At 38.5% G+C, this 27,962-nt stretch overlaps 3 protein-coding genes across 3 annotated transcripts; 2 read left to right on the top strand and 1 right to left on the bottom strand.

The window, feature by feature from the left end:
* The first annotated feature begins 330 nt into the window (after positions 1–330).
* Positions 331–12,192, top strand: LOC122977228 (E3 ubiquitin-protein ligase AMFR-like). The gene is made up of 14 exons (XM_044345523.1): positions 331–490; positions 1,031–1,354; positions 1,452–1,544; positions 1,647–1,811; positions 4,992–5,144; positions 6,056–6,096; positions 6,745–6,877; positions 7,001–7,134; positions 7,244–7,354; positions 7,845–8,041; positions 8,147–8,250; positions 8,749–8,883; positions 9,720–9,910; positions 10,124–12,192. The coding sequence occupies exons 2-14, from the start codon at positions 1,100–1,102 to the stop codon at positions 10,272–10,274; spliced, it is 1,863 nt and encodes a 620-aa protein (XP_044201458.1). The 5' UTR covers positions 331–490; positions 1,031–1,099; the 3' UTR covers positions 10,275–12,192.
* Positions 12,193–12,911: 719 nt separating this feature from the next.
* On the top strand, positions 12,912–18,597 carry gnpnat1 (glucosamine-phosphate N-acetyltransferase 1). The gene is made up of 6 exons (XM_044345387.1): positions 12,912–13,137; positions 15,108–15,271; positions 15,409–15,471; positions 15,675–15,802; positions 16,095–16,156; positions 16,337–18,597. Exons 2-6 carry the CDS (start codon positions 15,118–15,120, stop codon positions 16,482–16,484), a joined length of 555 nt encoding a protein of 184 aa, XP_044201322.1. The 5' UTR covers positions 12,912–13,137; positions 15,108–15,117; the 3' UTR covers positions 16,485–18,597.
* Positions 18,123–23,865, bottom strand: styx (serine/threonine/tyrosine interacting protein). Its single transcript, XM_044345270.1, has 11 exons — positions 23,576–23,865; positions 23,149–23,181; positions 21,992–22,045; positions 21,773–21,870; positions 21,555–21,615; positions 21,407–21,443; positions 21,276–21,315; positions 21,007–21,057; positions 20,610–20,682; positions 19,163–19,256; positions 18,123–18,712 (listed from the first exon to the last, which is right to left on the bottom strand). Exons 1-11 carry the CDS (start codon positions 23,633–23,635, stop codon positions 18,639–18,641), a joined length of 675 nt encoding a protein of 224 aa, XP_044201205.1. The 5' UTR covers positions 23,636–23,865; the 3' UTR covers positions 18,123–18,638.
* Between the last annotated feature and the right edge of the window lie 4,097 nt (positions 23,866–27,962).

The raw sequence follows: 27,962 nt of genomic DNA, 5'->3' as shown, positions 1-27,962 counted from the left end.
ATATTCTCTGAAGTGGCGTCTCCTTTTCAGTAATTTATAGGTCAGTGTCTGTATATCTAATTCAGTTCAGTCAGCTACAGTTACATTCATTTAAGAAGCAGGGGAGGCAGCCTGGTGCAGGTTTGGAAAGACTCACACTCAGGTGGATAAAAACACAGATACTGTATCACAGGGTCACCCACATAGTTTTCCATGACGCTTTAATTTCGTATTCAGAAAAAAAATCCATACATTTTTTGGCATTTATTGTTTGTTATCTGTGCAGAAAAATTATTAAAAGATATTTTTAATGACTATGACTTTAAAGTTGTAACGATGACGTTGTTACAGTGCGCAACAGAGGAAGCCTCCCCCAGCCTGCTGCCTCCTCGGTGAAATAAACAAGACGATGTTGTCAATTACGATGTTCTCAATGCAGCAGCACTAAAAGTACAACACTGTATACAAAAGAGACGCTGGATATTGTGTGTAACAGAGATTTTGAGAAACTGTAAGTGACTGTTTAATACGCACTATATTTCTACTGCTGGCTAACAGTGGCTAGCTACGTAGCTAATATGAGCTAACTTGAAAGCTAGCTTAGTATTAGATAACGCTAGCCAGGTAAATAGTTAATGTTAGGGGCGTGAACTTCTACTATTTACCGTTAGCTAGACTAGCCAGTTTGGTCGAAAGCCGGGAATTTTCACCTTCTTGTGTTAATTTTAATCATTACATCAAACTAAAAACAGTATAATACGTGAGTAATTCGCACCTTAACCAACTGTATTGAGCTAGCGTTAAGTTAGCCGTGCTCGGGAGCTGAGAGTAGGCTGGCTAACATCTTGGAAACTATCAAAAAACTCTTGAAATCTCTCAAATTCGTGTCCCAGCTGGCTAACTTATTTCCAAATCATCACGATGTCTCACATCATTCATACATTAACCAAGTGAACAATCTCTATATTTAATGCTAGCTATGTAACGTGATGTTTACACCGTGGTTAATAAAGTTTGGCCCACATTAGCTAACAAACTTCTGCCCTAACAGGTTTCTCGAGTTGTTGGATCGGGACAAACACCATTTTCACAAGTTAAGAAGTGGACCATAAACAGTGCAATGCCTCTGCTGTTTCTGGAGAGATTTCCCTGGCCCAGCCTGCAGACGTACACAGCACTGAGTGTGGCTTTGCTTGCTGGCAGCATCTTCAGCGCCTACACCACTGTGACAGACCCTGGGTTTGGGGCCTTGGAAACTGATGAAACACCACCTCCCACCGAAGTGGACCTTGAACATCTAAACAATGATATTAGTAACACAGAATTGGCAACCACTGTCTTGTGGTACTTGGTCACTGACAGTCTCTTTGTATGGGTGAGTGTCTGTCAATATAAGTGATGATATGATGATGATGATGATGATGGTGTTACAAAAAAACTTATTGTCACTTTATTCTTTTGTGTTCCCCTAGGTGTTGGTCAACACATTCTGCTGCTCTTTGATGTTGATTGCTAAAATGATTCAGTATGTGGTGTTTGGCCCACTTAGAGTCAGTGAGAAGCAGGTGAGTCCTGAACATGAATGCATCTGCTTTTAATCCTTTAAATATCCATTTGGAGCCCAGCCAACATAATCTTCATCTTATTTTTCTGTTTTTTCCCCTCAGCACCTGAAAGATAAGTTTTGGAACTTCATATTCTACAAGTTCATTTTCATCTTTGGCGTATTGAACGTGCAGACAGTGGAGGAGGTGGTCATGTGGTGTTTGTGGTTCTCTGCCCTGGTCTTTCTTCACCTCATGGTGCAGCTCTGCAAAGACAGATTTGAATATGTAAGTATTATAATATATTTTTTTACTTTTTCTTGTGCCCCAAAGCATGTTTTTTGTTTATGACTACCTTGCATGGTAATCTAGGGCTGGACAATAAATTATGAATCTGTTTTTGTTTTGAATGTACTCTCATCACAATTTTCAATAGTCTGAGTCCAACCCAGTTCAACTGAAAATAGCTATAACCACTAATGGTATTGGACCAAAGGTTCAACCAACTGACTGGCCTACAGTACAAAACAAAAGTCCAGAATCTTTCATGGGTTGTATAATATCTAATCATATAGGAATATGAATAAATCAGAAAGCCAACACATGTAGAGCTGCAGTGACATATGACATTAAACTAAATAGCTTTGGGTTGTGGACATTTGAGGACATCATCTTGGGTTTTGGAAAACAGTGATTGACATTTTTCATCATTTTCTGACATTTTATAGACCAAACAACTCATTAATAAATTGAGAAAATAATCGATAATGAAAATAATTGCTAGTTGCAGCCCCAAACACATGATATTGTTTGATAGGCCACTAAATGTAAAGATGATTTAGATTCAGGTAATTTTAAGCAACAGAGCATGAGGCTCTTTTAGAAGCCTGACTTCCATGAAATGAAGCAATGTCAACAATGGTAAAAGACACTGTTGTTGTGGATACCTGGAGATCCTTTTTTTTCCAGCTTTTTTGCTGTCGAGCCTCCAGGTCTTTTAGCTCATAGTTGTTACAGTAGGACACACATTACTTCAGTAATGTCAGTTCCAAACAGCATATCAGTTTTCTTTTGAAATGAATATCACATTACTCTTCGTAAGTTGATCCAAGTAGGAGATGCAATGAAACTTGAGTAACTTTTGAGGGCCTTGGAAATTACCAGTATGTCACTAAGTAAGTATAGGGATCTTCACAATGAACACAAATAACTTTTGTTGCCTATGTTTATTTGCTATGAGACACTATAGAGTTTAATAGATAGTCTAAACAACCTTGTATGAAACCTGCTCTTTTTAGGGCTATACAGTAAACATGATAGGACTAGACCTTTATTCTTTGTGACTGTCTTGTTTTTATAAGGACTGAGATTAAACGCAAGGTAGAAAAAAGCCTGTTATTCAATGACACCTGATGAACACACCTTCATATTTTATATAGGAGTCTTTTTAAAGGTGTGCTGAATGTTCCCCAAAAGTCTGAGAGTGACTGCACTCTTTTCAGCTCTGGATCTATTAATAGTACCTTGTTCTGGCATGTTAGGCCACTGATACAGTTTCAGGCGCTACATTGACTTGTCCCTGTATCAGATTGTGTTTTTGCATGTTAGGGAAAACAAAATATCACATTTAGTCACCTACTTGCAAGCAATGACATTTAAAATGGACACTAAGTTTGTATAGTGATGTAATGCTGACTGGATTAGTGTACCAGAGGGTCATTTCTGCCTGCTGTACTGTAGAATATTTACCATTTAGTGTGTGAATGTCTTGTGCCACAAATGGCTGTATGTTTGTTTGTGTAACTGTCTGCTTGTTTTTGCATCCGTCTCTCAGCTTTGACTATAGATGCGTGTTTTTTCATGTTTAAGTCTTGTCAGTTGTGTTAACCCAGCTGTCTTCCTTCATGTGTTCCTGTTTCTGTGGGTTCTAGCTTTGGGGTGAAGATCACTCATGTAGATTAATATGCTCAAGATGGTAGGTTTAGCATTTTGTCAGTGTGCAAGGGAAACCTTGTGGTATTTAAGTTTTATAGAATTGATCAAATCTATTTTATTTTTTTCAGCTAAGCTGTTTTAATGTTTGTAATAAGGTCTTAAAATGTATTCTATACACTAGACAATGTTAACTGTCAGTTAACAGTCCTAAGCAATGTGTTACCAGTACATGAATGTTTTTGGGGGTTGTATGTGAGGAGTTTATTGATTTAAACAGGTTGTGTAAAATTTGGTTCAAGCTTGTTTTCCTCTCAGTTGCTACAGTAGAAGTGCCCTTTGAGTATAGTACCGAGTCCAATACTGAGACATGCTTATTTATCAGTGGCCGATTGTGCTGATTAGATTAGATGTATTATTATTACCGTTATTGTTAAGCTTTATTTATTTAGGAAATCTCATTGAGATAAAGATCTATTTTGCAAAAAAGACCTGAGAACAGGTTACATATACACACAGGGTCACAGTAAGACAGTTCATCCACATCACAAAATAGTCATCATACACATTCACAGACACACTACTTAAAACAATCACAAACATTCTGAGGAATATCAGCTAGTAAAACTTGAACAAGTGTCTCTAACTTTAAGCTGTGTTGCAGTTCATTCCAGTAGTAAGGTGCATGTTACTGGAAAACAGGCTTCCCATGCTCAGAGTTTGTATGAGGATCTCTTAAAGCCAACCTGCTCTGTGATCTGGTGTTATGATTATTAGCTCTGACACAGGTGTGCTGGTGCCTTCTAGATGTCAGTGATGACCATCCGACCTTTTCATATAACTCACAGTGGTGAGTGTGATAGCTGTCTGCTGTAATGAATCAAATGGCATTGTGGTGGATACCATCCAGAGGTTTAAGGGTGGTGGCAGCAGCATGAGCATACAGGATATCTCCATAATCCAATGTGGACAGTATGGTAGACTGTATAATGTGTTTTAAGTCTTGAAAAGAGAAACAAGTTCTGTTTTGGTACAGGAATCCAATTTGAATTTTTAGTTTTTTTGAGCAAGATGTTCGACATGAGTTTTGTAGGACAACCTGCTTTCTAACCAAAGTCCTCAGTATTTATAGTGCTGTACTGTGTCAATTAGTTTTTCATTTAGAGCATGGATAGGTGTGGGAACATCAATAGTTTGTGCATCTGTGAAATGCACACATTTAGTCTTTTTTTAAGCTTACTTGATTCAGATTCAGATTTTGTCATCTTCTTGTTTGATTAGTTGTATTCCTTAAATGCCAGCGTATTATGAAAAATGTCATTCTCACTCAAGATGATGAGCATGAAAGCAGAATACTCGCTCTAAATGATTTGCCTACAGAAGTCCACTTTAAATTCCCAAATAATCAACTTTATTTGTCAGGGCCACATGAGAAACAGATCACGAACCAGCACAAGTTCTCCTAGAAGACAAAGAAAAACTCCCCAGAAACCTTAGGACACAATCCACTTCTAACTTGCATTTTCTCCCTTTCAGCTGTCATTCTCCCCCTCCACTCCCATGAACAGCCATGTGCGAGTACTGTGTCTGCTCGTCTCCCTGCTTCTGGACTGTTGTGGCCTGGCTGTGGTCTGTGGTCTGCTGGGAGCTTCCCATGGCTTGCACACCCTCTCCTTTATGGCAGCAGAGGTAAGAACCTCGAGCCGCAATTGTATAAAAATGGAGGCCTGCTTTGTAGAAAAATGCATGTTGACTAGTGCGCACCACAGATGATTATGTACTCTTTACATCATTCTCTCTTAACTCTTACTATTTCCTAAAGATGTGTAATTTTATTTAAGAGCTAAAATGTTTAATAAGGCTTGAATGGTTTAAATCGGTTGTGTGATTCCAGTTCTGATCAGTTCTGGTTCTTACTCAATCCTGGTTCAGATTCTTGGTATGTTATTTGAGCAGCATTATAATTTTTGGGTTAAAACATAAAATAAAGACTCGAGATGTCAAAAACACTGCATTCTTATACCATACAGTGAATTCCTTGTTGTGTTGAATGAAGTTCCTCCATTGCATGAAATTGTTTTTCACACATTGATTACATTTAACTGTATCACTACTGTCTTTTGTGAAGTTTAGCCACACTTTGTGTGTGTGTGTGCTGGTCCACCATATTGTAAACACTACAAGCCTTTTTACAGCAGAAAATTATAGCAGGATAATAATAGGATAATAGGATAATAATAATAATTACTGCATTCCAGTTAGGTGTGCCAGTTCCAGGATCTTGATATTGTGCATGCTGGATCATGAAAATTGGCTCACTGGGGCATTGAAATATCGTCATTCATGTTTTCAGTTACAACTGTGTTTTTCTATCAAAATGTCTGTTGTGAAAAAAACTTTCTAGTTGATGCAGAACCTGTCTCCTGAAGGAGATGCACATTTTGAAAGATTTAACATACTAATAATCACTAAATGACAAAACATGTCTTTACCATATTGTATTTTTAAGTCACAAGTGTAATGTCATATTTGGCATTGGTTTATATGGAAATTAGACTACAAGAATTACATCATATTAATTTGTGTACTTTTGTCTTCAGTGTCTGCTGGTCACTGTTCGCACAGGGCATGTCATTATGCGGTAAGTCCCTTTAAAGCCTTCTTAAGGCATGCATGCACGTGCACGCACCACAGCAGCAAGGATGACATCGCCTCTGCAGATTTAGAATCAGGGGCTAATGTTAGCAACACCATTTGTTTTCCTCTGGTTTCATTAGCACCAATGTGAAAGGCTCCTTTGTTCCACAGAGAGTTTGGATTATATAAACAGCAGAAAAAGCTCTTATCAGCAGAGGCACTCATAGATACAGTAGTCTTAGTCTAACATTAAAACTGTAAACTGTTGTCAGGTGCATTCCTGTTGCTTGGTACATAGCAAAATAATATTTGTGGTGACTATTTATTTTACATTGTTACCCCAGTTTATGTTTAACTTGTGTTATTACACATGGCATATTAAGAGTTCAGCAGCGAAGGACTATTTCCACTACATTTCTCTCTCATTATACTGTTATTCTCTGTTCTTGTTTCTTATCCAGATAGATTTAGTTCAATTTGTCCATGTTTTGCTATCTCTTTATGCTGTTATTGCATCATATATACTTTTAGCACCATCTTTATTTCATGCCTTTATTTTGTTTGCCAATCCTCATCCAAAACAAGGGCCTCATCAGCCACCGTACTAAATCTCACTTGTGATTGATGGCCTGAGCTGTGCTTCCCCCCTCAGGTACTCCATCCACCTGTGGGACCTGAACCATCCAGGGACTTGGGAGAGTAAGGGAACCTATGTCTACTACACAGACTTCATCATGGAGCTGGCTATGCTCTTTCTGGACCTCGTACACCACATCCATATGCTGGTAAGACAAAGAGGGGACAGGTGTAGGCAGGCATGTGATGTGGTGAGAATGAAGTCTGTCCCTGACTCTTTTTCCACTCCCCTAATCTTCCACCTTTTCTGTCCATAATATTTCTCTCATTAGCTTTTTGGCAACATCTGGCTGTCCATGGCAAGCTTGGTTATCTTCATGCAGCTGCGGTATCTCTTCCATGAGGTCCAGCGCCGTGTCCGCAGACACAAGAACTACCTTCGTGTCATCAACAACATGGAGGCCAGGTAATGGAGGTTCATTTGTTGTTTCTAAAGAAATATCTCTATTTTCTGCTATTTTCCATCCAATTATTACTTGTTCATGATTATATGTACTGTAAACTTTTTTATGCAGATTTGCTGTCGCTACTGCAGAGGAATTGGCAGCTAATGATGATGATTGTGCCATCTGCTGGGATACCATGTTGACAGCACGCAAACTTCCCTGTGGTCATCTCTTCCACAAGTAAAGAGTGATTTTTGTCATTCAGCAGGAGTTGTTTCTATGTTCAGTCTACACAGGGATAGAAGATTTAGAGGTGCCCTTGGCCTGTGGCTTGTAGTCATCTCTCCAGTCAAGTACCAGTTTATCTTTCCTTACCAGAATCAAGATGGCTGAACATGCTGTGCTTGAATACAGTATAATTTGTTTGGCTATTGCCCAAAATCCTGCATAAATTATAGATTTTTTGTGGACAACCTTGACTACAAGTCAGTTCTTAGCTTTTTAAATACAACTTTCATTGTTGAATTCACAAGGCGTTTACAATATAAAGAAATAGTATTTGTCTGCTGAATGAGTTTGAGCACAAGTTAAGCCACAGAAGACTTGTCCTGAGTCCTGAAATGTAAGTCAAGGTTTTACTCAAAGTCTCAGCCTAAGAGACAACCAGTACAAATGACATAAAAATAACATAATACTTGAGAATTATACTGTGTGTATTGTATGTTTCCAGCTCTTGTTTGCGCTCCTGGCTGGAGCAGGACACCTCCTGTCCCACATGTCGTACATCCCTGAACATTAGCGGGGACGGGAACCAGACGAGAGGCCAGCAGCAGGGCGGGGGCTTGGAAGACAACATCGGCCCTGTTGGAGCTGCTGCAGATGCTAGACCACATATCAACCAACACAACCACTTCTTCCACTTTGACGGTTAGTCTGTCAAACGCAAATCTGAAGACAAATCTAGTAGCTGAGTTACCTTACACAGAGTCTGTTTCTGATAATGAAGTATGATATCCATGCATTCTCCCACAGGATCCCGTATTGCCAGCTGGCTGCCCAGCTTCTCAGTGGAAGTGATGCATACTACCAATATCTTAGGGATTGCCCAGGCCAACAACTCCCAGCTCATGGCCATGGTGAGTTTATGTTTACAGCTGATGAAATTCTTGTTTGTTTTCTGAGAGATGATGCGCTGATAGCAATTTGATGCCAGATATGGAATGGTTTTATCTAGACATTGCTTAGCGTTTACTAGAAGCCAGTGTCTGTTACCTCAGACTACAGCCTGTGTGTATTATGGTCCAAATGCTCTTAACTTCATTACGTTGCTCACATGGTATTTTTATTCTTAGTAAATGCTTGCTGACATAGTGATAACCTCTTTATTTAACCAAGAAATTTAGCAGAAACTAGTAGTTACAGAAGAAGGCAATTATATTTAAGCAGAAAAGCTTTGTGCAAACAGTTTTGTACTTGTCATTTATTAATACTATATATTTGAAACCTGCTTGTATTATAAAACTTCTTATGTGAACCTCTACTAATTATGTTCTGCTCTTCTTTCTCAAACTGTCTTTCTCTAAATCCTTTTTTCTATTGCTCTCTTTGATTTTGACGTACCTTCATGTCAACAGGCCCATCAGATCCAGGAGATGTTCCCTCAGGTGCCCTCCTACCTGGTAATGCAGGACCTGCAGTTGACCCGCTCTGTGGAGGTCACCACTGACAACATCCTGGAGGGACGCATCCAGGTGCCTTTCCCTACACAGGTCTGTTAACTCGAGGGTTTATGTATTGTGTGTTTTTTTTTTTGTTTTTTTTTTCAGTTGGTGCCTATGAAATATCAAACCTTGTTTTAGTAACACAATTCCTATTCATACTTTGAAAAAGAGAAAACTTCTGCTCTCCTGATTCTCAAACTACTCTGTCAAGGTTTTACTTCGTGCTTTGTGTTTTATGTTGATCATGTGCATATGGCTTTATTGAAATACAAAAGAGAATGCAACTAGAAGAGTGCACTTGGTAGAGTGCAGATCTCCGCCAGGTGTTTACAGTCAAGATGGTGGCAAAAATAACAAAAACGGGGATTTGTTCATCTCGTATCGTGCCTAACTTTAGTGGATCGTAATGTATAGAGTATGGAATTAATCTGCAGATGGTAAACCAAACTTTTCTATGGATGTCAGTTTTTGAGCCATGACAAAGGCCAAAATGTGGCCTGCAACAGACTAGGTAAGCCTTGATTTTAGTCAAGCTGATAGCCAGAAATGCCTTTTGCTATGTCATAATGCATATTGAAAAATGGAGAGGACTGCTAAAAAGCCAAAAGTCTAAGCTTTACAATAGGCTCATAAAGAATGGTGTTATAAAATAGGTTTTTCAAAAATTGTGAATTGCTGCAACCTTGAGAGGTCCTTGAGCATACAGTCATACATGTGCACAGAAAATATTAGGCTGATGGGTCCAATAGTATGCAAGATTAACTGTGGACAGATACACACAGACACACGCATACACACACGACCATGCATGATCCCCCCCAGGCTAACACCTGGCGGAGATAACAATCTATCATTTTGATATTGTGGTTGTGTTCCTTCCTCAGGCTATAGAGCGCTCCGCTTTACAGGGGAGCCCTGGACCAGAGGAGCAGGCAGGGTCCAGTGGAGCAGCTGAGGAAGGCGTCGGTGAGCCAGACAACATGGAGGTCAGAGGTGGTCGCTTCTCTAAGTCGGCTGAGGAGAGGCAGAAGATGCTAAAGCAGAGGAAAGAGGAGATGCTCCAGCAAGCACGCAGGTTGGTACACTGCTGGTTGGAGTTTTCTACCTAATAGGAAAGGATGCTCTGATATGTTTTATATTCAACAGAAGTTGTTTTTTGTCTTGCTTATATTTTCTAAATTCATTTTTGTGGTCTGTGTTCATTTCTGGGTGCGTGTTTTCCCAATATCTTGCAATTTCTATTGCTATGATCGCACCTTTTTAGATGTTTTTCATTGTTTATTTGTAGGAGATATTTAAACAAGAGTCCAGATGATCAGGATGAGGATTTGCCTGGACTGGAGGAGGACATCGTCCCAGAATTAGACTCTACTGTGCTGAGACGTAGAACCATGGCAGCAGCTGCAGAGAGACGCTTGCAACAAGACCCTGCACCCTGATACACAGATTGGCTTCAGCAAGAGTCTACATCCCAAGAGGCACGACAGAGCTTTTTAAATCTTCCCCCATTTGGTGTACAGTCAGTGGTCATCACCTATTCAAAACAATAATTCAAACGCATTGCAAATATGGCCTTTGGACTGTTTCGGGCTGCCTAAATAAGTTGGAGCTATTGTGAACGGCCTCTGCATAACTGATTCCAGCCTGACTACCTGGAGCATTATATAAATCAATGGGTGCAACTCAAGAAATGCAAGATTGCAGTGCCCTCTATTTACGTGCCACACATTGCAACCACCAGCTTCAGTAGAGAGTAAGCAATGATCGGGACTGGCTGTCAAAAATGAGCATGCTTTGCATTCAGAAGTCTTTTATGAGAGGGGTGTAAAGGTATCGTTATTAGATAAAGTTGTTTGGGTCCTTGCTTGTTTTCCTTTTATGTGACATTTTTTTCCACTTGTTTTACTCATGGGGGGGAAGCTCCTTATTGTGGATGGAGAAACTCATCTGATGTATTTGTGTGTTAATATTTTATGAGTTTCAACTGTGAATTAAGAGTAGGCAAAATGACAACACGTTTTTACTTCTTACCTTGGAGTAAGAGAATGTCACTTTAGTATTTTTTTTCAGCCTTTTTGTCAAACATGAATGTTCGATCAAAATAATGCTGCAAACAAAGTGTTTTTGACCCACTTGGGTTCTGTATTTAGTGTGTAATATCACCCGTTGCAAACAGTTTTTGTTATTTAACAAGGCGGGATGGGCATGTACGTTTCTGTTTTCTAATACAGTTCCCTTGAGATGTGTAGGCAACAAATGGGACGTATTTTTGTACAGGTACAATGGGTGTCATCCTCTCAGTCTTTTCTTAAATTACCCTCTGCTCATGAGCAGTTCTCTCTGAATAAGAAAATGTTATTTTCTTCTGAGAATACATTAGTATTGGAGTCCTAGGTCATCAGTTTCCAACATTTACAAATATTTAGCATATATAGAAATGGTTACATTTGTGGCAGCTGGAATCGCTGCACTGTCTTGAAGACATTTTGCGACTCAGTCCAGTAGTAATGATGAAAAATCTTGGATGAGAAGCAAAACATTGTCAAGTATTAACAGTAGATTCAGTTGCTTTCGACTTATTATTTCTAGATATTCATTGACCTGGATGACTGAGAATCTTAATGGAGAAATTTTTAGGGTGGTTTTATTTGTGCGGCCTTTGTCTACTCACATTGAGGAGTGCTAATTAAAAAATTATACCAGCGAGGAACATAATCATTCTCTGCTCAAAGATCTTATTTCAAAAATGTACCGCAGTGTGCAGCATTGAGCCGACCCATGAAGCTTTTTGGGTATTGTCAAATTTCACTGAATCTGTAGCTGGTTGAGACATATCAACGGACACAAAGATGGAGACTGTATTATAAGTGTTTGATTTATTGTGATTACAGTGCGAGGAGAGATGTGCATGAATCTAGCAAGTGCTTTTGTTTCCTTCCACTTTATCCCAAAGAGCAGCCCACAAACTTCCACTAAAAGCTGAAGTGTCGTGATCTTTATTGTGTGTTACTTTAATGCTCAAACTCTGTTTGGGGGTGTTGTAAGAAGATACAATATAGGATTTAGATTTCAATTAGTCAAAATGTAAAAAAGAAATCAGTTTTCATTTTCAGTTTGACATTCAGTTATTAAACAACTTTTAATATCCATGATATATTTTCATATTCATGGCTTATCTTTCATAACCATTATTTAATCAAAACTGAAATACCTTTTTGGACTGAGCTTTCCTGTATTTTTGTGCCTAAATCAAGAATGGTTGAGTTATGGATAATTTCTGTAAATCTAGTTTTTGTAAAATATGTTAATACAAAAGACTCACTCAATAAACAGAGCTTCTACAGCTTTTTAACAAAACACTGTCATCGACTCTTCTTGCTTGGTGTTTTCTTTTTTTGTGGATGTAAAACCCTTCTATCCATATTTTCCAAACACAGATGCTGCTGCAGACCTGCTAATTTAAAGAGTACGCTGCTCAAAAGGCAATAATGTTAGAGAACCCTGCCTAATGTGTAGTGTCTAACATCTGATACTCTTGACGTTTGAGTTTATTAGTCCAATAAATGTGTATGTGTTGGACTGAGAAATAAATCACCTGATACATCTGATAAGCTAGAATCCACATTTCACAAAACAGACACTGTATATATTGGATTTTGTTAAAATTAGATCAGAACAAAATATTTAACATCAAAAACATCCAACACAGCCAGGGGTTTTAGACAGAAGTCATATACTACTATGACAATCAGAGTGGACAAAAATGTTTAATAAAGTACAGAAATCCAGTGTTTTACAAGCTTTTTTTGTTTTAGGGACAAATGTGATTTTTTTTTAAATTGAAACTTTATTATCATAACACATTCAATTTCATCACAGTAAAAATGTTCACCATTGTGAATTGAAATTATAATCAAGTCTTGTAACAGGAAATACAAAATAGACGGACAAGGACAAAATGTCAATCTAAAAAATAAATAAAATTGCAGTAAAAAAGATATATTACACAAAAAAATAAAGGCAATTCTATATGTTTGCAATAAATATAAAAGTAATTATATAATGATTATAAGGGACCGATTGATTGACGTCACTTGGCCACGCCGCTCACCTCCAGCAACTCTGCCACGTCACACTGAAAGCGCCTTCCCGACGGGAGCAACCCTGGGAAACACCCACGCTGCTTATGCTGATGATGTAGTCCAGCCTCACGGAAAGGGGGAAGATAAACCGGTTGTCATAGTACGTTATCTCAGTTTGAGAATTCAGCTGGACCGTCTATTCGTGTGTGGTGTTTTACCGGTAAGTAGTTTTGCTAGCCGGCTAGCTGCCTAGCACGGCAGGCTAAATATTTAATGTAAATGAAGTGACAAGTTAATTAGCCCTCTGACGCTAGCTGGGCTGCTTAAGTTTGTTTGAGTGATCGAAGGTAGCCTCATGTAGCTTTTGACATGAGACAAGAGGAAAGTGACGTGTTTGTATATGATATTATATAGTTAACTTGGCTACTTAACGTTAGATGTGACGCCAACCGCTAACACGACGCTGAAGTTGGCTTCAGAGTCAGAGTTAAGGGGAACTGAAGGGAAACCTAAAAAATGATATTTAGCGGCTGATGCTCTGTTTTTTTCACCACCTTCACTCCTGTCAAAGTGATGTTCAGACCGGAATGCGATGCGTCAATTCTCGCGAGCCTGGCTGTTCACACCGGAAGCGGTCAACAAGCGGTTCTGCTCTTTTCTAATCACAAATAGAGTTGATCTTTATCATTGGTCAATAATAACCTCATCAGTCTGACATTTGATTGGCCTAGACTAGCCTATAGCCACCCCACCCCCAAACCTCCCCTCTCTTTCTTTCCTTCTTTCTATCTATCTATCTATCTATCTATCTATCTATCTATCTATCTATCTATCTATCTATCTATCTATTTATTTATATAGGCTGGACAGCTAACACCATCATCAGTATTTTTGGATGAACTTCTGTCCCTCAGGCATGTATTTTTTAGCAGAACTCTATCACTTATAATAGATTATCAGTATGTTTTCTTGTCAGATTCACTTGCGGTGCACAGAGAAAAGAGAATGCTTGCTGCTACATTGGACAGATTAGAAAATTTACTCTATAAAGATAGTGTGTAATTGTATTTAACAAGGTAAAAATAACATTTCTACCTTTTGTTTATAAGTGAGAAAGAGGAGCTCTACATGGCCATAACCAATGAAATGGAGAGACATGGAGTCATGCTGTGAATTTCCAGCTGCAAGATCAGTGAAATTGTCCTTTTTTGTGTTTTCACAAATAGAATAAAGAACAAGAACAAATCTGAAACTATGTTTTACTGACTTTCTGGAGTCTCCTTGGTAATCTAGTCCAGAGTGGAGAAGTCTAAGTATAGTGGTTTTTGATCTGGACCTGGTCTAATGTGGTCTGGATAGGGAAAAAAAAACACTTTTTGTGTTTTTATAGGCAAAAGAAAGGTTTCACAAATGTAAACATGAGTCTAAACAGTGTTAAGGCTTTTGTTACAATGTCTTACACTTTTTTGCAGTGTAAGTGGCTAAAAAACGGAGAATCAGCCGCTAGACATCATTATTTATGTTTCCCTTAACCCCAAATCGGAAGCTAACGTCAGCGCTGCAACGTTAACTACTGTAGTTAGCCAAAATGTGGGCGGTGAAACATTGGTGAGTTGATTAATCAACATGAGCAGTTTAAAGTTACTCTGCCCTCTTGGCACATATCAAACCCTTTAACACAGTTATATTCTTATTTGCATGGCTCGGTAATCAGGAAATAATGACAGCAGTAAAGTGTAATTATGTTATGCTGCTATGGAAACGACAAGACGTAAGACAGATTGAACTCTTGGAAGGTTCATGTGGTAAAAACTATCCTGTATTAAAGCCACCAACAGCAGCATTATGTTACCTTCTCACATTACATCTCCTGGTTGGGCCTGAAACATAGTGTGGAAAGAAAATCATGAATAAATGCTTAAGAAACGTATCACCTCAATACACTATGCATTGTAAGGAGGGTGTGCATAATAATTCATAAATGGGTGTGCCCATGCACGTCAACCGGTGAAGTATGGCAGTTAATTTGTATTAGTCAGGTCAAAGTTCTGTGTGACTTAGAACAAACACAATCAAGACTGAAGATATGACAGTATTAACTCTAGCTTTCAACATTTTACATTCACTCCTTTAAGGGTGTGTATGTACCTGTGAACTCACCCGTCTGTCTGTCTACGTGTTTCCCTGCAGAGATTGTGGAATGCTGCTGGACGAGACTCCACTTTTTGAGCCCTCTCTGCTTCAGGAGCTTGACTGGAGCAGCAACACTGTCTCCTTCTCTCCTGACATCTCTCCCTCCAGCCCAGGGGAAGGCCTGGTGCTCAGGCCGCTCCATATGGCAGATTTCAACAGGGGTGAGTTAGAGACAGGATGGACAACATATTACACTACATGTATTTTTGACAGAATGTGAAGATAAGAACATGACCACAAAAGCTTTCATGGGAAATCAAGAATTCACAAGAGAGAACATGGTGTTTTTGTGTTCCAGGATTCTTCAAGGTTTTATCTCAACTAACCCAGACAGGCGATGTCACACCAGAGCAGTACATAAGTAAGTTACATGGTTCTAATTTGATAAACGACAAAAATGAGATTCTGATTATGGTCAGAACATTTACCAACTTGTTGCTCTGATAGGCATCAGACACTTCAGAGAAAGAACCCCAGAAAACAAACTTTGAATACAAACCAATATAATCAAAGATCAACAAAGATTAAAAAAAAAAAACATATATGTTGTCCGTCGGCTTTCAGAGAAGTTTGAGCATATGAAGAAGACAGGAGACTACTACGTCCTGGTGGTGGAAGACACAAATCTGGGACAGATTGTTGCTACAGCCACGTTGATCACGGAGCACAAATTCATTCACTCCTGTGCTAAGGTATATTACATAACATCCCATGAATGCAACGTATGTAATGTAATTTATCTCTACATTTTTTTTAAAGACCAATCCCATAAAAGAAGTTACTCATTAATATAGTGGTTATTAGGTGGCTGGGTAATTATTAGTTCACCACCATAAACTGAAAAAAAAAGAGTTACATTTACATATTTTATTTCCTGAAATTGCATGGTAAATGTATATATTTATTGATACTGAAATTGACTGAAATTAATTATATTGCTCAATAGACTGAAATGAAGACCTCTTTATTCTGTTTTGTTTGCAGAGAGGCCGGGTGGAGGAGGTAGTAGTGAGCGACGTGTGCAGAGGGAAGCAGCTGGGCAAACTGTGAGTAGTCCTGTGTGAGCCTAAAACAAAGACATTTTGTCTTTGCTGATTTTTAATTCTCACAAGTGGTACCTTGTATAAGCTCTTAAAATCCCAAGGCAGACATGAAATTATTTGAAGGAGAGCCTTCTTGTGATTTGTGCTGATTTCTTCCTTTATCTCTCTTTTCTCTCCCCATAGGTTAGTTTCAACACTCACCCTTCTCAGCAAAAAACTGAATTGCTATAAAATCACACTGGAATGTGCACCCAAAAACGTGGCTTTCTACCAAAAGTTTGCCTACACCGCTTCAGACGAAACATACATGCAGTGTCGGTTCTTCGACTGAGGACAAAAGCAGTTTTAAACTCCAGATTTGGGGGCACGAACCACGCCTTTATAGACCCAATGACATCAGAACTCGCATTGACTAAGAACTGGAAGAGCTGGCCAAGGATGAGTTTGTGGTTTGGATTACATCTGTGAAAGAATTACACTCATCCGGATTTCAGAGCACTTTAGTAAACATAAACATATGTTGAAGCCCTCCGCCCCTTTGGTAACCAAGGCTACCTCACCAAGGTGGAGCTCTGCCATCCTCTTCCCCGACCATTGGAAGAAACGAATGTCAGTTACTGTAAATGTAATGTCTTACTTTGTTACATTGTGAATTAGTCAACTGCTGTGTTCTGACAGAGAAAATACAAATATCTGCAACTACCATGCAGCTGCAGCACATATAATTGCTTGAGAAATCGAGATGATACCAAATTAAGTTATATTTCCGAAGCATCTAAATCATTTACAATAGGTGACAGCTTCTCAAGTTCAAGTTTACTCCAGTAGCAAGTATACTTGAAGGGTTTAATGTAGATCACAGAGAAAATGATTCAACTTTATTCTTACAGATTATATTGATTGTCAAGGGCAAGTCACCAAAGAAAAGCAGCTTTTTTTTTTCTTCAAAGGTGATTAGGACATTCATTTGGGTTTCATTTTTCTGATCTGTCCTTTCAATGGAAAGACTTTTCTTTCTCTTTCACAGTAGGGTCGCTGGATAATTATGATGAAGGTTCAAATACAAGGCATGAAACATTACTGTTAAGCCAAGACTGTTAAAATGTATATTTCTAGTGAACAAAAAGTTTATATTTTGTGAAGCAGGGGTAAGGAATTTTATGGAAGAAACTGGAAGTTTTATATCTGGTTGATATTTGAAATTTGGATGGAAACATTTCATGATGGGTAATGGGTATGAAATGATTTTTGTAAGTTAATTCTTATTTAAGTTTTTGTAGTTGGGTTTTTTAAATTATGCCGGTATTCAGGAGAACCTATTTAATGCAATTTATTTCCAAACAGGTAATAGTCAAATAAAATATACTATGATCTACAGTGGTTGTTTGCCTATATTTCTATGTATAAAACAAACGAGTGGTGAAAATGTGCCAATAGGAAGCAACTATATGGGCATGTCTACTAGTCATAGATGTGGAAAAACATTTTCTATCCTGTGCAAAATGTATAATCTTTTTTTTGAAGTGTGATGAAGCCCAAGAATCTCAGGTGGCCCTCCAGCTCAACGGGAAGTGAAGTTTGAGAAGGCGAATAGGTCTCTACTTAGGAAAAAAACAGCCAAATCAGCACCATATTTTGCATTTCTAGAAGCTTTTTTGCACATTTGTTTCAAATGAATTCTTATAGTTTGCGGCCTGCGGGCTAAACACACTCTGTCCCCAAAACTCAAACAATATGTTAGTAGAGTACATGTCAGTAGCTGGTTTTTATTGTGAGTTACTGACATATACAGCAAGGTCTCCAGAAAGATTTGTTTAAAAAGAAGCCATAGTTATGTATCTGTGACTGTAAAAAGTCAATAATAACTAAATTATAAATTATAAATAATAAATAATAACAGCATGTTGACAAGAACAATAAGGTGAAACGCAGCATTACATTATAATGTAAACAGACAGCTCGACAGGACTCAGTCAGACTTGTTTTTATTATGCATTGAGTTGTTATTTTTCCATTCCTTACTATCCAACATTAAGCTTGATATTAGTTCATAATCCTATTACTCCCAAAATAAAGGCATTAGCTACTTTTCTTCTCTTGTCCTCCACTGGGCGACGTCCTGGCTACTTTCCCTTTTGCCGACTGCCCCCTTCTGGTCGTCCACAAATTCAAGTATCGAAAGTGCATTATTGCAATACTGTCCCGCTGCAAATGCAAAATGCTTTAAATACTATAAAACTGCAAAAAATTCTCCCATCAGTGCATACAGCTCAAGAAAAAAAAAAAAAAAACGTTATCAAATTTGCCCATTACCCTTCAGAACTCCATGTCTCAGACATGAGTGGTCCTCCCCATCCCGCCCTCATCCCTTCCCCTTAGAAAAAGTTCAAATATTTACATTTTTAATCCCATTAAAAATGTAAAAAAAAAAAAAAAAAAAAAAAGAAGAGTGCACTGCGCCACACGGCTAAATATCAGCAAAAGCTCATCCGTTCTGCGCTGCTGTGACCTGCATTGCTCCAAAGTCCTCGTCTTCCTCCAGGCTGCGTTTACGGCTTCCTGTGAAGAAATGTAGACGTGAACAAAGAACAATTACATCTGATGATCTAAAACTACAGAACGCTTTTAACCATTTTCAACAGGTGGTTTAATAACCCTGGAACATTTCATAGTCTCTGCTGCATGAAATTAACAACATTCAGGGAGAGAAAAATTAGTATCAAGGAAAGAATGAGCTGGTCCTCGAGGGTCTGAATGTTAGCGTCTGTGTCTTTCACTCAGAAGCATTCATCACACTGTGAGACACCATTGTTACTTCATCACTTCTATGGCAACATCCCTATCCAATGTCCAAACAACATGATGTCAGTCAACCCTTAAATCCAATTGTGGAATGAGTCTGGTTGAGAAATGTGAAGGCTCTGCGTGTCATTGTTTTTTGTGCTGCTCTACTGACAAAATGACATGATCTGAGGAGGTAGGCGTGACTGTGCAGGGCGGGACACAAACCTGGCATCCCGGCTTGTAAGGAGAAGGACCTGCCCAACTGCATTGGTGACATCATTTTAATGGTCAATTTGGCTAGGTAGATCGCTTCATACTCCTAGGAAACAAATGGAAGAATTGAGTAGTTAAAATAAGTATGAATGTACAGTCAACAGCACACAGTATGTGTTTGGAGGCCGACAGTCTGATCTTTTGCATCAGCTTTATGCTTCAAACTCCACCTCAATATATTCTAAAAATTATACTGATTAAATGATGGTTATATCCAGGTTTATTGTGTTGCTGTCAACATGACAACAAAATGTTGCAAGACAAACAAACAAAGTCAGTGGTATCCTTAGTTGACCATGACAAAAAAATCCCCAACATGTGGGCAACACATCCTGGCTAATAAGAGGATATCTCAGTATAAGTCAACCCTGGATATTGTTAACAAGATGCAGCATTTACATCCACCAGCTTTAAAATGAAATATTTATGTAATATCTAAAGTAAATAATGTGCCTTCACATGCACACAGACACAGGCTTGTTTGATTTACATTAGTCAAAAAGAGATGACAACTTATCCTATGTCCAAATAGCAAGTGGCTTGCTATATGTGGCCAACAAAGACCCACACTGGAAGAAGACTATGACTACCAGCATACTAAAGATAGGAAAATAATTTCTCCAGTGTAACACCAGAAGCGGATCACTGAGAATGAAAATACATAAGATAACAGATCACCTGAGTGAGTCTGTTTCAGAACACATTCTACAGACACTACACCCTTAGTCCTCGCAGGCATGCATATGATCTGCTGCAATATTGTCAAAAGACTACATTCCACATTTGTTGGTTAAAAGCAGAGAAAAGTGAGAGTAACTAACTGTGGTGGTTGCACAGATGTAGCTGCGGCCTATTAGTGATACAGAGACATCCTAACATTTTAAGGTCAAAGAGCTCAAGTGGGATATTGTGTTGACTAACAGGTTAGTAGTGCATTTATTTTCAGTAATGGAAATGCTTTTCATGTTGATTAGTCACAATTCAAACCCTATTTTAAAGGCACAGTGTGTAGAATTTAGTAGCAACTAGCGGAACAGACTTGGCAGAAATGGAATATAATATTCATAAGTATGTTTTAATTAGTGTACAATCACCTGAAAATAATAATCATGCTTTTGTCACCTTAGAATGAGCCCTTTATATCTACAGAGGGAGCGTGTCCTCTTCCATGTAACCCGCCATATTGCACTGCCATCTTTCTACAGTAGCCCAGAAGGGACAAACTAAATAAAAGTTTAGAGAGGGCCTTCAGCGTTTTTTGCAAGTTTCACAGCTACCATGGGTTCTCCTACATGCTTGGAAGGGGAGTGGTATTCAGTTGGTTGCCATCTGCAACCTCACTGCGAGAAGCCACTAAATCCTACACACTGGTCCTTTAACTAAGCAAGTCGAGTCTTACCTGTAGCTGATGCACAAAGCCGACATTAGGGTTGATGCAGAACCTCCTCTCCTGTACGTGGCTGAATGCATCCCTAGAGTGAACATAGCAGAAGATTACAGTCACTGACATACACAGCAAACAGTAACATGTACCATATATTATCAGTTCAGCTGTACGATAAGCAAGTTAAGCTGAGAATTTTACATAGCTTTGTACATTTCTGTCACAAGCTAAACTCAAGATGTATATGTAAAATCATACATGCTTGTCAGATACTGGTGCAAAAATGGAAAAAAAAGGAATGTGTATCTAAATCATTCATTCATTTAACAATCACACATTAGAAAAGTTATACTGGTTTTCTCCTGAGCTACAACAGAAAGCAATGGTTTGAGCTGTGCGGACAAAAACTCACCTGTATTTCATCCCAAATGTTTCCATAAGGTATGCAATCACTAAGGCAGCACTGAAAGAATAAATAATTAAATAGACACAGTTTTATATTCACACTGTAATTTGTGCTCTGCTGCTCTGGTCTCTGAATTTTGTCAGGAAAATTATAGATATAAAATCCAAGGACTGAAACAGTTGTTTACAATAATATAATATTCAGTACATAATGAGTTTCAGGGCATGAAGGTAATTATATTATGAAATAATGTAATATCAAAAAACAAACCTTACCTTCTTGATATCCCTGCATTACCATGAACCAGTACCTTTCCTAAAAGAGCAAACCAAAAGATTGTAGTTTGTAAGACTTTTTTATCTATCACGGTCTAAGCATAAAAAATGATAACTGCATGCATCCTCACCTCCTGTTGTTAGGCAGCTATCAATAAATTCTTTAGTCTGTTAGGAGGAAAATCCAACACAGTACATCAGGCACAATGGAAATGCCATACCTTGTGTTAAATGCAAAGCCTGCTAAGAAGGAAGTAAAAAGCCCACTTTGTAACTCACCGAAGGGAAAAATCTTATAATATTTTCCACTGGATTGTCAGCAATATCTAACACAAGGTATCTGCAAAAACATCAAGTTCAAAAGGTTAGCAAGAAAGCGCTACTTTACATAAAAGTCTCACTTTTTCAGACAAAATTTCAAACAAAAATTGCAATGATGCAACTCGCACGTCATGTTAAATGCTCAAGTGACACAGATATGATGAGTTCTCACTTACCTAAATGTATGAGGGAAATTAGGTTTGATAAAATTGGCTTCAATGTCTTGGCGGACACACACAATATGCGTTATGCCCTGTCTCTCAAGAATTGGCAGCTAGACAAAGAGAAAGAAAAGAAGTATTATGAGCTTGAAATGTATGAAAAATGTATTTCTCTTAGCTTCTTTGTGTCACCATCACCCAGTGCAAGTGATTAAATTCTGTAAACAAAGTTACCTTGCTTTTCATTGCAGCAGAGTAGGGACCTAAAAACAGTCCCGGCAGTATCTCCTGAAAATAGAGATATACAACATCAGTAAAGTACAGGCAGAGATATTAGCTGATGTTCAAAAGAATCACCCTGACTAGAGATACAGAAATTAGCTGATTAATCGATGTTGCCAACTAATAAATTAATTACCAAAAATTTTGATAATTGATTGATCAATTTGAGTCATCTATTCAAATTCTCTGATTCCAGCTTCTCAAATGTGAACATTTTCTGTTTCTTTAGTCCTCTGTGACAGTAAACTAAATATCTTTGGGTTGTGGACTGTTGATCAGGACAAAACAAAACATTCGAGCATGTCATCTTGGGCTTTGGGAAAACGGTAATCAACATTTTTCATTTTATAACAACTAATCCAGAAAATAGTTGCAGCCATAACCCAAACCTATGCATTGTGATTAATTCAGGATGTGGCACTGTAGCAGCGCACAGTCAGACAATTTATACTAAAAACTATTAATATGTCAGTTTGTGTAATTTGTGTCTATAAGTATCAGGTTCTCAAATCTGTAAACAACCTTAATCTGTGAATTAGGTTAGCAATATGGTTGAAATGAACAAGAACTTAATATATTAATGAGAAACATGTAACAATACACAGTATATATATCACGATATAGTGAATGTATGTATGTAAAAATCATATGTACAATAATCACACTGATGTTTAATCCAATCAGCTGTGTTCCACTGTTATGCTTTATATCAAATAAATAAAGTATGTCAGTTTTTCATTACTACAATCTGATTGGAATCATTAGTTTGGACAGCAGACATGAACATGACAGCATGATATGATTTTAACATCACAATATGATGCCAGTTGAAGTTGATAAGTTAATCTATTCTGAATTATGGCTCAGTCATTTTCCAAATAGGACGCAGATCCTGTTTTTAGGCATACATATTCTGTTATACTCTTACAAATGATCAAATATTTGCTTTTAGTAGAATTACACTACTGTTGGTAGAGAATGTGAAATCTATACTTTTACCAGTGTTAATTTGGTGTGAAATGAGCCACTGCCAAATACAAGAAATGACAAGAATTGACATTCTGCCGTCAAGACTTTCAAAAACAACGAACAAGACTCTTCTTACAAACCTGCATTTCTCTTCTCATTGGATAAGCCCAGTCCTGTAAAAAGGGGATTTAAAGGCAAGGTTAGAAGCTGAAGGAGATTCTGCTAAGTTGCTTTGTTGATATGACAGCTGTTGGAGGTGGTTCAGCCACCTGACAGCCTTAGATATGAATACTAGTTTACTTTGTGTACATACATACGTGGCTAATGTTAGGAGGCTAGGCTACTCAAGTGTTGGCTCAGAGAGCAGCAACGTTTATTAACCAAGAAAATATATCGACACAGACATTTAAAGAAGAAAATAAAGACATGAGAGTGTCACTGATTCACATTAATGGAGTATACTCCCAAGAAACACACAATTCCCTGCTGGGTGCATATTTTAGCTGGCTGGAGTGGAGGTTAGCTCAGTGGACATGTCGGCTAAAACGCAGGCTGCTGTGGACTCACCAGAAGGTCCTCCGTGGTCGCGGGCAGAGACGGGAACTGGAGTTTGATCTCCTCGTCCATGCTGCTGTGTGTTCGGGCACCGCCGGCCCGGCTCTGCGCGGGGTATCGATGTTTCTCACCGCGGGGTTAGCTGGACAATCGATGCGATCTGTTTTGAGGCTCCACATGCATGTCCGCCATGCTGTCCCCTGACAGATGTGTCACGTGACCCCCGCCGCAGACGAACGGACGCGGTGGAGCGCAACGGCGACGTCCCGCGGTCACTTTACGAAACGCATAGCAGTCCTTAAAGGACTGGTTCACAGTTTTTCAAGTCTGCCTTAAAACAACAGTCAGGTGTCCATATGATCATTGAAGGAGGTTTTCCTCGCTGTAATCATTCCTCCGGTTCAATCAAAAAGTCATTTTGTGCAAAAATGCATTTAAAAGTTTATTTGAAGCTTATATGAGGCTTCAGCAGTCTGAGTTAGTCATATCAAGTGCATATCTGCCACATTTACAGTCTTTTTAGCATCAAATTTCCTCTTTGTGTTTCTCTGAGTTGCAGTGGATGTATAGTAACAAAAAGAGGGACTTAGGCACTAAAAAGACTGAAATGTTGAAAGATATCTACTTGATTTGACTAATCTGGACGTTGAAGCTTCATATACACAGAAAGAGGCTTGTGGATTTTGGCCCCCATCACTTACATTGTAAATACATTAAGAAGGGATCTTCTAATGGTCAGTATGAACAGGAGGAAAAACATGTTTCAGCGTTCATTTGGGTACCTGACTGTTGTTTTAAGACAAGCTTAAAAAGTTGTGAACCTGTCCTTTAAAACAATTTGTCAGGTGCACATATTAACATTGAAAGAGGATTTGCTTCCCATAATCATTTGTCTTGTTCAACTGACCATTAAAGTATCTCTTCCTAATGCACTTTCAATGTAAGTGATGAGGGGTGTTCTGACGAAAGTAAATAGGTCTACATAAAAAGGAAATAGCTTACATATAACAATATTTATTGCACTCTCTTTATTTCTGTTTTTGTCTGTCTCTGTTGTGTCCAGGAACTATCTCTTCTTATCTCTGGACGTGCATGTCTGTGGTTCTGTGTAGGTCAAAACCTATTTTAATCTCTTGAATCATTATTTTTCAACACAGCTTTTACCGAAAGGTTGTTTCCCATCATGTGTACTCATGCATAACTACAACTACAGGAACAGCATTAGTTAAAAGTACCAGACCCCAGTGCCAGAGATCAGGAAGCCCACAGGGTCTTAAATATCATCTGGTACAGACCTGAATTCTTGACCTTTACAGTGAGGGGATCTGTGGGCTCTATGCTGTGGGGGGCATTTTGCTGGCATGGTTTGGGTCCACTTGTCCCCTTACAGGGAAGGGTCACTACAAATCAATACAAAGTTGTTCGGAGTGATCACCTTTATCCTATGATGAAACATTTCTATCCTGATGGCCTCTTCCAGGATGACAATGTCCTAATTCACAGGGCATGAGGGATCAATGAATGGTCTGATGTGTATGAAAATGATATGAATCATATACTGTGGCCTTGCAGTCACCAGATCTCAACCCAGTTGAACACCTGTGGGAGATTTTGGACCAATGTGTTAGACAGCGCTCTCCACCACCGTCATCAAAACACCAAATGAGGGAATATCTTTTTGAAGAATGTTATTCCTCAGCCGTGGCATTGATTCTACAACTCTCTGAACTCTACTGGAGGGATGAACACTATTCTTTGCACAGATTCTTCGCACAGATTTGCAGAATGAAAGTGGCTTTAGTGAACTCCTTTTACTACTGACAACAGTTGGCATACAGGAGTCACTGCCCTGACAAAGGGAATGCTCCTGGTTGCTCAGCACAGCAGGATAAATCTAGACTTGGACACAGTTTCTTGTGAATCGGAGGGAGTTAGCGGATGCCTGCTGGTCTACTGGTGGCTACTGAGCAACTACCTGTAAGCTCAGACTTTGACAGCTTTGACTTTAACAACAGATTTCCATCAAGTCAAAGCACAATGTCACACTGGAAGACAATCAATCACTGAATCTACCAACTTTATAACATCCACAAAAGCACAGTTACTACACTGTATGGTTGGTATAAAATTATTTTAGTCCTGAAAAGTAATGTCAGAGCTCTGCCATCTTGCCGGATAGGCTACACTCACCTGTACCAAAGTCAGTTATTTTGACCTTTAATAGTTGCCATACATGGTTCACCAGGAGTTCATAAACTCTTCAAGAGTTGCAGAGCTGTAGCCAACTGAAGTCATAAATAAACACATATTTTATAAGGTCAAGTGTACTGACTAAACTAATTGTAGGAAGTTATGATAAGGTCTTTCTGGGTGGTCAAAATAACATTAACTCCTGAAAAAAATGCAATACACAAGAAGACCACTACAATCCAACGCTTCAAAAGTTACCAAATCCCCATCTCACTTACAGTTGTTGTCACACCTTTAACTGTGAAAACTGTTACTTTGATACAACTGAGGCAACATTTTCCAAGCATTTTTGAGGAATTCGGTGAACTTCTGCATATTTTGTGTTGGAAAAACTCACTGATATGTATTTAACTGTATGTGAAAAAGTGAGTACAGTCTCCTAGAAACAGTCAAGAAATTGAGTGTAGCCAGTGTCAAAAAAGTCAGCATAAAACCACATAAATAAATAAATAAAATGCAAAGTGTTATCACTGTAATACTCCATATAACAGGTCAAAACCTTTAAAAAATCCTGTTGTTGCAAACTTCGGCCAGCCCTGGAGGCTACATGAACAAACAATAGTATTAGGACTTGCTTTTCTCCTCCTTTACTTAAAATGATAACTTCTCAAATTCACCTGAAACTGTTTGAGCTGTAATCTGATCCAAAATAAGCAAGTGGACAACACCAATACCCATGGAACAACTTTAGCAACAAAGATGTCAGTTTGAAAGAGAAGGAGGGGTAACTTTGCCAAAGGAGCACCTTTACACAACACAGAACCACTCTAAGTCAGTCCAGACTAACTAAAACCAGACTAACATTTACAGGAATCACACTGATAAGGGTTACAAACATCTAACAGTTTTGTCTCACAAACAACAAACAGCTTTTCCTGAGTGTCAGGCCAAGAGCTGTCTAGACCAGTAACTCGTTTTTGAGGGTCATGAACCTGGAAGTTAGTTCTGGTCGCATTGTGGCCAGTTCAACAGTCTTTGAAAGACTTCAAAGGTTTTGGCCAGTTTTGAAGGATACTACAGGTTTAGAGCGTATGTCAGGCCAAGAAGAAGGCAGCATGCTCTGGCCACGTTGCCCACATCAGTAAACACTGGGATGATGATGCCCACTGCATCTGGCTCATGGCAAACATAAATCTTCATGCTGAGCATTTTAAGGTCCTGTTACACACTGACCTCTGCTGTTTCCTGTACAACATACAGACAAAACACAATAATGAAGACAAATGGTCTCATTTGTTGTTGAAACATTCAGATAAATTAGATTTTATGTTATCTTTTTCAGGTAATACTTCAGTTTCATTGAAGCAAAACATCACACCTGTAGAGCCCAGTTTAAAAATTTAAATAATTCAATAAGAATTCTTCATTTGAGATTTTGTCCAGATCTTGTGATTTTTAAAAGGCCTTGCAGCTACTGCACATGATGTGTGCACGTACGTCTATTCAAAGGCATCAACATTGTTCATGTGTAGATGGTGTTTCATGCTGTGTGCCGTTTCAGCTTTGTCTCCAGACTACTACAAAAAATACTGAATGCACTACTTTGATCTTTTAGCCTTCTACCACCATTTATTGCACAAACAAATAACATACAGCAGTGATTCCAAGGGAGGAACTCCATAATTACAATTAGACTTAGCTGTTAAAAGGAGTATTTCAAATGTTTTGGAAGTGTACTGGGTATTCATTTTATAGCAAAGATTTGAACGAGAAGACCAATATCAATTTTGTGGTATCCTTGATTATGACATGATTTATAGAAGATGCCTAAGTTGCCTAAATTAAAACAAGTCAACCAAATGAAATACAACACACTGTTAATCAGAAATGTGAGGATGACATGTTATGATTTCAGGGGGAATCATGTACTATAACTGTTTCTTGGCCAAAGATACAGGAGTTTAAGAACTGCATCAGTATTAAACAAATAAAAGCTTTGTCAACTGTAAAGCATGCAAAGATATTCCAGTAGAGCCCAAGAATAAAAATATGGACCTGGAAATGTGCATATGTCTGTCCCCTTTACCACATAGACATGAGATACCTCATTCTGAGAATACATTTCCCAAAGGGTCAAACTATTTCTTTTACAATTACTTGATAGTTCTTTGAACGGTTCTTATTAACTTTTACAGAGGAGCTATAGAAA

This window comes from Thunnus albacares, chromosome 1, assembly GCF_914725855.1.
Source record: "Thunnus albacares chromosome 1, fThuAlb1.1, whole genome shotgun sequence".
Taxonomy (NCBI): Eukaryota; Metazoa; Chordata; class Actinopteri; order Scombriformes; family Scombridae; genus Thunnus; species Thunnus albacares.
The sequence above is the reverse complement of the archived record's forward strand: the minus strand, read 5'-3'. Positions and strand labels throughout refer to the sequence as shown.